Source organism: Lolium rigidum, chromosome 6 (genome assembly GCF_022539505.1).
Source record: "Lolium rigidum isolate FL_2022 chromosome 6, APGP_CSIRO_Lrig_0.1, whole genome shotgun sequence".
In the NCBI taxonomy this organism is placed as follows: Eukaryota; Viridiplantae; Streptophyta; class Magnoliopsida; order Poales; family Poaceae; genus Lolium; species Lolium rigidum.
The window spans coordinates 358,753,881-358,765,385 of record NC_061513.1 but is presented as its reverse complement, the minus strand read 5'-3'; the positions used below and the strand labels follow the sequence as shown (position 1 = coordinate 358,765,385).

Sequence of the window (11,505 nt, the reverse complement as noted above, 5' to 3'; positions counted from 1 at the left end):
GCTACTACTAACAATAATTACCATTGCTATTATCTTCACATGTCTACTTTGAATTCAGGTTGGATCTGAAGACGGTGAAAACTCACTCAAATGGAAATGATGAAGTTCCATTGTAATCCCCGCCTTCCACAGAAGATATGCCTCCGTCAAAATCCAAAGGTATGCTAATTATAGTGAATATTTTATCATTTTCTACATGCCCTCTTATACCTATGGTGATCTTCTCTAGCAATGCTAGACTCCTGCTGCACCAATTCATCTGCTTGAACAGTCCCAGCAGTTACACTAATTCTCATAGTTAGAATCCCCACAAGTTGGTGATAATGCTGGGTCTAAACTAAAAAAGAACAACACAAAGGGGATCATTGGCACCACTATTTGGTTATCAACTACATAGTTCTGATCAGTTCATCCTAGAGGTGTTAAGCTCACAAGTTACATCCAAACTACATGTCAGCAACTGATGGAAATAAATCATCTAACCAAAAGAAATTTTTCATTGATACCTCCAAAGACATTGCCTCATGATGACCTTGGATTTGGAAAGAATGAAGAAAACAAAATATGTCCGTAGAAGTCTTTGCAGTGGAGAAAACAGAACATGTGCCTCTATGTCCTTGTGCTTCCTAATGCATACTGGCCATATGGTTACGAACCTTATATTAAAAAGTTTGACCAGTCTATCACCGTCCTTTCTTCTGCAGTTTGCTATTATCCATTTATGAAATGTCTTCTCCTGTCAAAGAAAAAGAATATGTCTTTAAAAAGAAAACCTTCGATGTCTCCAAATAACGATTATGTTACAAAAATAGAATCGCATATGGATGATTCTATGTTTCAAAAAAAGTAAATACAAAATGTTGCGCGCACACAAATCGAGGTATAAAATTGAAATTATCTTATATATATGTTGGTGAATCTTAAAGGCGCACACACAAAATTCTTTATTGAATGTTGCACGCACACAAAATTCTTTATTGAAAATTTCTTTCAGGCATGAAAATTTACACACTTTAAACCAAGCTGGAAGTGAAAGCATCTGAGAAAGGGTGCTGGAAAGCTAAACAGAGAGAGTTGGACTTGGACGCCTTAAGAGTAGCTTCCATAACCTTCTTGTCTAGCTGCCGAAGGGCAATGCCCTATAGCTTGTAAATGCATATATCTGGAGAAGTCAATGTAATGATTGTTTTATATTTTCTACCAGCAAGTAAAGGACATTCTACCTATGGTTTCTTTAGTTTTTGTCTAATGGTGAAGGCCATAATTAAGTATTTCTCATTCTGATTCACCTCCTAACGCATATCATCAGTTCTGGTTAGTGTTTTTCCATGTGAAACCTGCATTTCATCAAAAAATATGGATGTAAAATTGAAACATTGAAGCAATTTTTTTTCTAGAAACTAACTACCGCATTCCAAATAATAACACAAACCATAGGCCATCGGCTCCTATTGTTGTAATCTATGTGTAATTAGAAGAGACAGATCATGAGTTTCTTTTGTTCCCTTCTATATAAAAACTCCATGTTAGGTTCTATCTTCTCTCAATGGATTAACAATGTGGCTTGCGATGCAAGTGCAATAAAGGGGACACCAAATTTCATAAATAAGAAAATTTCAATTCAACACTGCCAACAGAATTGCACATATGCCAACAGTTAAATAAAGGATGTTTGGGATAGCTAACCTTTATAAATGATATTCCAAATGAACCCACAGAGAGGCTGGCATAGTGGAGGAATCATCCTGTCTGCCGCTGACCAAGAAGCCCTCATACCAGGCAAGTGCCCCCGCTTACAGGACTCAGCTGTCAATGGGCATCTATATGTTAAACATAACAAAGATATCATATTTAACTTAGTTAAATTCTTCCATGAGAACAATAATTTTTTTGAATGAAAATTCTTGTATTTAACTATGCTTTTTTTGCAAAGGCAACAATAGGCTAGCGGTGTATTGCAAATGCACTAAAAAGGAATACTATATACATAGAAAAAAAGGAGACAAAATGTACAGGATAATATCTATATTTAGAAATACAGGCTTCTAAATCCTTGTAGGATTTTCTTATACCTCTGTGAAGGACCAAGCGTAACTCTTTGAATCTTCTTCTGCATATGTATAAATTAGGAAATACTCCATTACTAAAATCATACTACTCACCATAAATAAGAAGTAGACGTTCAAAGCATCTAGGGAGTGTGACTCACCTCGTGCTCATCATCCAACTCTTCGACATCCTATTTTGTGTACTTAGTTTCACCGTCTTCATTTGGTTCCGTAAGAATAAGAGATTCAACTTTATTTTCTCCAATGAAGTGACAATACAAATTCAATGAGCATAGTTGTAATGAACAAATTCAAACTCCAGTGTCGTTCATTGAAGGTCTGAATTTACAATAGGATTAGTATTGAAGCTCTGAATTTATATAGCAGGTTAATCCCCACAAGCAATAGACCCTCATGTTACCCTATACCCAATATAAATCCAAGCCTTTCTCTTATTCACTTCATAAATAGAGACATAAACAATACCCAATCACCATAGGTCAGTGGAAAGGAAGAGTCAGATGTAATTTCTTTCTAGAAGGTTCACGACAATGAGTTGCAGATATAAATTCTTAACGTCTGGGAGGGAGCAAGCAAGATCCTGATGGGCTGCCAGTACTACTATGTAGATAGGATTGACTTTGACCTAGGAGAGGTGGAGGCAGCTTCTTGACCTCCTTGTGGCAGACTCGCACAACCAATTTCCTACCAATGAAACAGAACACGAGTTGTGTCTTCTTGTATTGGGTATGCATTTTATCGAACATGATAAGGCTATAATCATGAGCAGACATAGATCAAGACGGCAAAGCGCACAACCAATTTGCAGCAGACGATCGGATCCAGAGAAGAGAGGTAGTCAGGAACTCACATGCGGTAGGAGGCAGGAGCCTGAGGCGTGGGGCATCTTTCTCTTGGAGCCATCCGCCGCGGGCAGAGCCGTCTCGCGCCACGAATCTTCGTCGTCCGATGGGTTTAAGACAGGGTTAGCGAAGGGGAGGAGCTCCAGAGAGGGGAACGACCGAAGGCCCCGCCAGCGGCGACGCCTCAACACAAGCCCGCTGATGAACACGGGGTCCTGGAGTCGTCTCGTGAGCGATGAGATCTCGAGGTCGGCGAGGGCGTAGAGCACGCACACGGGAGGGATGCTGGCGGCGCACAGACCTGGGAGGGGCCTCGATCTGGGCCAACGAGCTCTGGGAGAGGGGAGGCGTGCAGATGGGAGAGGCACGACGACGAAGGGGAACGAAGGTGCGGCCCATGTTGGCACGGCCCAGCGCGTGCGGAACGGGACTACGACGAGGACGACGAAAAGATTCGACGTAGTGCGGGCAGGCAGAATACGGAACCAGTTCCTTCTTTTTAAGTAGTGTAGAAATTGTGTGCATTATCACGATACAGAAGTCGGAGTTTTATTCCCATTTCAAAAAAAAAATATATGGGGGGTGAGCGGGCGACATACGGCAAGGCCCCGTACGTGATGGGTAAGGGTATCTCCAGTGGCGCGACGCAAATGGACGCTGAGCGATCGTTTTCATCCACCGTGACCGGAAATGCGTCTGGGGTCTGCTCCAGCGAGGCGACGCAAAGTGACCGGGACGTCCGCGGGGACGCAAACCTGGCCCAAATATGCGCCAGGTTTGCGTCTCCGCGGACGCTCGGCGGTGGCGGAATCTGTCCGCCTTGGGTGCATCCGGGCCCGGTCGGCAGTGAGTAGGTAAGCAAAAGATTTTTCATTACTATTGATTGGCCAAAAGGACTATCTTTACAGAGATGGTTAGTCGAGTTAACCTAAAACTACAACGGCCGTACCTACTCGTCGTCGCGCGGCCTACACCGGCCTCGATTACTCGCGGTCGCGTGCCCTACTACTGGCCGCCGGAAGGGCCGGCGCCGTTGTCGAAGCGGGAGCGTGCGGCGAACGGACATCTCGTCCTGCCGCCTGCGCCGTTCGAGGGCCTCGGCCAGGGTGCTGTCCCACAGGGCCACCGCCTGGGCCTCCGCCACCTTGGCAGCCGTCGCCTCCACCGCTGCCTAGGCCTCCTCCTCCTCCGCCGCCGCCTGGAGCGCCGCCGCCGCGTCCTCGTTCGCCTGGGCCGCCGCCTGGATCGCCGCCACGTCGGCGACGAAGCAGGCCCTACCCCTAGTCGCCGTCGCCACCGCTTCGTCCCTGGCGGCGATGGCGGCCTCCAGCTCGCGGTTTTCCTGCTCGACCCGCGAGGGAGAAGGGCCCCTACGCTGGAGCGAGTGCAGGTCGGAGCCCATTAACCCCCGAGCCATGGCCATCGCATAGCGGTGGGCTTCCTCCTCCGCCACCCAAGCCTGACGGCGCTGGGCGTCCCCGGCCACGGACTCGAAGGACGCGAGCAGAATCCGCTGGTCACCGGCGCACTCGAACCGCATGGGCACGGGGACGTCGTCGTCCGCGATGTCGTGGATGATGGCGTCGGCCGGAGGGGCCGCGATGGCCGCCCGCGGCTCCGCGAGCTCTGCCCTGGCGTCGGCGAGCTCGGCCATGGCGTTGGCGATCTCTGCCCTGGTCGTCGCGAGGCGCCCTTCCACCTCCGCCTCCGCCTTCGCCGTCGCCACATCCAGGTCCAGCTGCTGGGCCTCAACGCCGGCGGCGGCTACCTCCTCCTCCTCCTCCGGGTGGAGCTGGCGGCACATGCGAACAACGTGCTTTCAATTCATGTGGTCGGCCATGGATGGATGGTAGCTTGAGGTGTGCTCGTCGGCCCCGCCGGTGTCCACCATATATAGCCACGGCGGGGCGGGAAACAGCGTTGGCGCGCGCGAAACGCCGGCGAAACTTGCCAATGTATTGGGCAAGCGCGGGAACGATCGTCGTCCTCGGGAACAATTAATCGCCGGCGGCAGTCCTCGACAGGGACGTAAAACGCCATAGCGAGTTTGACGCTGTCCCCAGTTAAAAAATGCGTCCGCACTGCTGGAGGTACCCAGACGCAAACGGTCACTCTGGGCCACATCGCGTCTGCGGGTCGATGCAAACGAACATTTCGAACGTCCGAAATACGTGGCTCGCTGGAGATGTCGTAAGTGGATAGTGACCGGCGGGAATGGTCCCGATCCGTCCGATCGTGCAGGCGATCTAGGCCTCGTGCTTGGAGCTCATCCCCAGTACGTATGTAGGTTGCATCCCCTGTCGTACGACCTCTTACCTCGGATTATGCGTGCATCTGAGATCATGATCACCGTGCATGTGCTGTATTTCACCACCGCGCGCATCGATCCGGGCAACTCGCCTGTTTTACCTCATGGAGCCATATGGGTTGGGCTCAAACCTCCCAGCGAGAGGCGCCAAGCAGAAGAAGGTTTCTCTTTTCTTTCAGCGCTGGCATAAGGGCATCTCCAGCGGCAGCGACTGTTTGTGTCCGTCGTGATCGGAAATACGTCTGGCACCACCTCTAGTAGGGCGACGCAAAGTGATCGGGCCGTCCGCGGAGACGCAAAGATGGCCCAAATATGCGCCAGGTTTGCGTCTCCGCGGACGCTCGGCGGTTGTGAAAAATGTCCGCTCGGTCCTCGCACGGGCCCGCCTGGCAGCGGCACAACTGCTTCATCTTCCGCGGCATTACTTCCGGGCGGCGCGCTGCAGCCTTTGCAGGGCCGCGTTAATGGTGTGCCTCGGCTTCCGCAAGCGTGCGCAGCGTCGATGCGTCTTCTCCGCCAGTACTAGCACCGGGCGTCGCTCGGCGGTCCGCGGCCGCGTTAATGGCGATGCCTCGCGTGGCGCGCGACCGTCGCCTACCTCCGTGCACGTAGTAATGGCGATGCCACGCGTGGCGCGGCCGTCGCCCGCCTCCGCGCTATATATACGGGGCGCGAGCATCTCATCTCCTCCCCACAAACCCTAGCCGCCGGCCGCCGTAGCGCCGCTTCCTCTCAGCAGCATCCACCATGAGCGGCGCCGGACGCGGCCGGCCGCCGCGCCTCCACCTCCACCTTCACCTCCCACTCCACCTCCTCCGCGTCGAGCTCCTCCAAGGAGTTCGACTCCGAAGATAGCACCGATCTCCTCCACCCGGCCGGGGACGCCGCGGCCCCGGCACTCGCGGCGCAGAAGCGAGAGGAGGAGCCGGCGGGCCACGCCGCGTTGGACGCCGAGCCGGAACAGCGCAGGCCGGCGGCCGCCGCTGCAGCCGAGGACTCCGACTCGGAGATATCTTGGTCCTCCGATGACCCTGATGCGCCGACGCCGGAGGAGAAGGCGGCGGAGCAGCGGGCCCTCGTCGAGTCTTTCGAGACGCTTAAGGACGAGCCCGCCAATGCGAGGCTGGAGCAGTGCATGCAAGAGGACGCGGCGGCGCACCGAGCCATAGCGGCTGCGCGGGAGGCGGCGGGGAAGCAGGCGACGGAGCGACGCAACGACGGTGCCGACCCGTTAGGAAGCAAGTAGTCTAGGCCTATATATCTACTTTGTATAGTTTTTATGCATTTTTATGTACTACTTTCAATGTTTGTACTATGTTGCAATTCAAAAAAATGGGCCACCCCGGTGAGAGCACACCCAGACGCAAACGGACGAGCGGACAAAATATATCCGCGAGGCGACGCAAACGGACGCTCGCGACCATTTTTGGGCGTCCAAAATGCGTCGCGCCGCTGAAGATGCCCTAATGACCATGCAGGAGCAAACGACCGATGTGGTATCGCCATCTCTCCAGCCTTAACGGTCACGTGATCCGTCTTGTCCTACTCCGGCACAAGCTAGCTAGCGAAGGCCGTCGTCTCTGCTCGATGAAAGTTTCTGCAGCTGCTGAAGTGGAATAATCATGGCGGCAAAGAAATGGTGGAGATGGATTCGGTCTGAAGTGGTAACAAAACGCTGCCTCAATCGGTCCACAGCTGGAGATGCTATGGTGATCATCTCACAAACACACGGAAGGATGGTGGCGTCTGAATGCAGATGATGGATTGGGTCGCTGCCTGTCGAATTTTGTTACTCCATCAAGGGGAAGGAAAGACAGGGACATGTACGTACTACGGGTTAAGTGCTTCAGCAGCTTGCAAAAGCAAGATGGACGAGCACAACGCGTCAAACCTCAAGGTAATTCAACGCCATCACGGATGTTCATATGTTGGTGTTGCCTCCCGCAGGTGCACATCAACGTCTCCAATTATTGATGTCAGTTTTTCAGTCGTAGGACTAGAATCCATATACAATCACGAGTCATCGCTACTGGAGAAAAGGCCTGTTATCGCGGACCGTTAGAGCCTTTTGTCCCGGCCGGCCACCCAAGACATGGGATGCAGGATAAAAGGCCCAGCCTTTTGTCCCGGTCCGGTTACCAGCTGGGACATAAAGTTCACCACGTGGCTGCGATGCAGGTGTTTGAGCTGGAGGACCTTATGTCCCGGCTCATAAATAAAACCGGGACAAAAGGTTTATTATTATTATTTTTTTACTTTTTTTTCATTTTTCTTTTTCTTTTTTCTTTTTCATTTTTCTTTTTCATTTTTCATTTTTCTTTTTATTTTTTTATTTTTTATTTTTTCTTTACTCTCTCACTTGGACCATTGTTAACACTAATTACACATAATCTATACTCAAATTGTAGACTTGGTCACTTACCGGTCGATCACCCATCCTCACACTACTTCACCCTCAGCACACTGAACTTCTCAGTTCTTTCCTGCCGTACTCCCGCGAATGTGGTTGTACCTTCTTGTCAATACTACCATACGATAATAATATAGCATTCCAATGTGAGAAATTTGAATATCTTTCAATCTTTAAACCGCAAGTGGACAAATAACATATGCATAACTATTAGAAAAGTGTGAGGAATTTGAATATCGAATAATTTTATTTTTATTCCTTTATTAATATTATTATCAAATAGTATTTGCATTATTCATATAATATTGTCAAATAATTAATATCTTTCTATCTTTAAACCGCAAATGGACAAATAACATATGCATAACTATTAGAAAAGTGTGAGGAATTTGAATATCGAATAATTTTATTTTTATTCATTTATTAATAATATTAATAAATAATATTTGCATTATTCATATAATATTGCCAAATAATTGATATGTTTCAATCTTTAAACCGCAAGTGGACAAATAACATATGCATAACTATTAGAAAAGTGTGAGGAATTTGGATATCGAATAATTTTATATTCATTCCTTTATTAATATTATTATCAAATAATATTTGCATTATTCATATAATATTGCCAAATAATTAATATCTTTCAATCTTTAAACCGCAAGTGGACAAATAACATATGCATAACCATTAGAAAAGTGTGAGGAATTTGGATATCGATTAATTTTATTTGTATTCCTTTATTAATATTATTATCAAATAATATTTGCATTATTCATATAATATTGCCAAATAATTAATATCTTTCAATCTTTAAACCGCAAGTGGACAAATAACATATGCATAACTATTAGAAAAGTATGAGGAATTTGAATATCGAATAATTTTAAATAACAATATAATAGAAAGATTTAATATATATTAATCGCGACGATTCATATGTTCATACATAGAAGGCACACACGGTACCACAGACCACACCACCATGCATCTACACATAAATATTAAGTCCGAGGCGATCCATATGGCTATTGTAACCAAGTGCCCGGAAATGTCTCCTACCCAGCTCGAAGCCGAGGCGAGCATCGAGAGCGGCATACTGGAATTTTGGTGAACTCGCAGTCCAAGTCCACGACCTTCAAACACAGAAAAAATGCCACTGGAATTTTGGATGCTTTATGCATGATATCTCTAAATTTTAAGCCATGGAAAATTAACCTTGATTTCCGCGGCGTCGAGGAAATCCCTCCTAATGACGCGGATCCACCTCTCCACCCTCTTCGCAAGGAGGGTGTACGTGATCTTGAAATTCATCTTCTCCATGACATCGTAGTAGATTTCAGATCGAGGGAAATCAAGGGCGCGCGCGAGCTTGACCATTTCGGGTTCCATGAGGGCCGGCCGGGGCTAATGGTGCAGTTTTATGGCTATGGAGATCTGAGGAAGAACAAAGGAATATATATATATGGGAGAGGGAGGTGAAAAGGCGCAGGCCATGGCGCCGGCAGCGACGCAAATTTCGGCCGGCGATCGTTTCTGCTTCTCTCTGTTTCCGTGTACAAAGATTTACCAAACACTAGGAGGAGAGTTAGAGTTCAACAAAGCAAGGTAATAACATAGCCAAACGCAAAGATAGGTAGATTGGATGACGGCTTCTCCGCGCACTCAGACCCAACACCAAGGCACGGCCTACTTCTTGACGATGCCGCCGGCTTCAGCACCACGTACAGCTCCCTTAGCTCGCGTGCTATCCAGCTTAGCCCCTCATTTTCTCTTGACTTGAACTTTAGGCTCCACAGCTGCAAAAATATGATAGTTTTGTAAATACTATCAGCTGGGTTAGAGATAGTTTTCTTTTCAATAACAAGTTTGTTGTGCGTATTCCACAGGGCCCAGGATTGAGCCAAGAACAACACCCACAACAGCCGCCGCGAGTACCCCGAGAAACTTGACAGAATAGCATGGAATTGTGCAAAGTTAGCGGGTCACCAGTTGCACGCTAGCAGCTGGCGCGTAACAGACCAAGTAAACGAAGCCAACGAGCAGGAAAATAAAATGTGGCTGGCATCCTTCAGGGCACCACAAAGGGCACAAAGGCCATTGGAAGGCCCATGCCTGGTCAGGATCTACTGTCCCAAGGAAAACTTGTCGAGAGCGAGCTGCCAAGAGAAAATCTTGATTTTTAGCGGGACTTTGGCTTCCCACATATCCTTACAATGAGCTATCGTCCTGTTTTGGGAGAGTTTGGCTTACATAGATTTGACTAAGTAACTTCCAGATTGTTCCAGGTGCCAAGACACCTTGTCTTTCCCTGTTCTGAGAAGCACATGTGCCATCATCACGTCAAGCTCACCCTACTGCCGCATGCCATCCTGGTCGAGCGAACGTCGAAAACGAACCTGCAGGGAGTGTTGTTGTAATGCATCTTCCATCGAAATATCTTTATTGTCGCAGATGGAAAACAACAAAGGGAAGGAATCCATGAGGGGACCCCTCCCAATCCACCAGTCCATCCAGAAGTTGGTTCTAACTCCATCTCGCACCTCGTGCTTGGCTCCCAATTTAAACAAATGCTTGATCTTATGCAGACTTTTCCAAAATGGGGATCCCCCTTGGTCTGATCCCAAAAATAGGTCTAAGGCGTCCGCATACTTTGCACGAATAATACGAGCCCAGATAGTGTCTTCCTCTTGATAAAGTCTCCAGACCCATTTCAGTAGCAGTGCTAGGTTCATTTTCTTTGTATTGAGCAGCCCTATACCCCCAAATTCTTTGGGTCGACAAACCGTTGGCCAATTGACCAGGTGATACTTCCTCTTTGGTCCCGCACCTTCCCAGTAGAACTTGGATCTATGAGAGTCGAACCTCAGACCCTTTTCGACCCGTGTCTCCAACCGGGACATAAGGGCTGCCAACAGAACTTAAAAGACCTCAGACTCTTTTGTCCCGGTCGGAGCCTCCAACCGGGACAAAAGGCCCTGAAGAACCGCGGCAAAAGGTCCCGTAGCTTCTCGATGATTTAGAGGCGACGTGACCAACCTATTTGTCCTGGCTCCAGACTGGGCCGAGACAAAAGGACGGATGCCCTGTTTTGTACTAGTGCATGCCTCTATTTTCCAATTGAAAAGCCTCTCTTCACTCACTTCCATGGAAAAAGCATTCTGAGTAGTTCGTGATGCCCTACATAGAACCCACGACCTTCCTTGGTGGCCGATGGACTATCTCATGATGCCCTACATAGCACCTCGTGTCTTATCCTCATGGTCGACGAGACAGTCGAAATGGAGGCCGAGCGACATCCATCGTTTTATTTTCAAACATTCCAAATTTGTATTTTTTAAATCAGATAAAATAACAGAATCTGACAAATTTTATAATAAATAGTGCATATTTCAACAATGTATAATTTATCAGATTTTTTTGTGTAGCCTAGAATATAAAGTAGCTCATATTGATATTTTACATGTTTGTAGCACACATCATTGGCTATGTCTACAATTGTTTACAGATTTTTTAGAAAATTCGAAATATAATTCCTAAATATTTCAAAATAAACGGCTAAATGTAGCTTGGCCTCCGTTTAGCTCTCCATGGTCGACCTTCTAATTGACCCGGGCAATAGGGGCATATCACATAAAGAGATACGCAACGGGACAATCACACATGCATGCCTCAAATGTATTTTTTTATTATAATTTTTGTAAAATGTGTATTCACAATGTCTTAGCTTGATTCTTTTTTTTTTTTGGTTGTGTGCATCCGTAAGGTTGCTAGGGCAATACGTTGTTGTAGAGACTGGGTGTAATTTGTATCTCCGCGATATTAATATATACTCTTTGTCGAAAAAAATAGGGGCATATCACATAAAGAGATACA

At 47.5% G+C, this 11,505-nt stretch overlaps 1 protein-coding gene across 1 annotated transcript; it reads right to left on the bottom strand.

The window, feature by feature from the left end:
• Positions 1-819: 819 nt before the first annotated feature.
• On the bottom strand, positions 820-9,009 carry LOC124665018. Its single transcript, XM_047202417.1, has 8 exons — positions 8,848-9,009; positions 8,692-8,765; positions 2,920-3,406; positions 2,210-2,265; positions 2,073-2,110; positions 1,687-1,806; positions 1,301-1,337; positions 820-1,166 (listed from the first exon to the last, which is right to left on the bottom strand). The coding sequence occupies exons 1-7, from the start codon at positions 9,007-9,009 to the stop codon at positions 1,306-1,308; spliced, it is 969 nt and encodes a 322-aa protein (XP_047058373.1). The 3' UTR covers positions 820-1,166; positions 1,301-1,305.
• Positions 9,010-11,505: the final 2,496 nt, after the last annotated feature.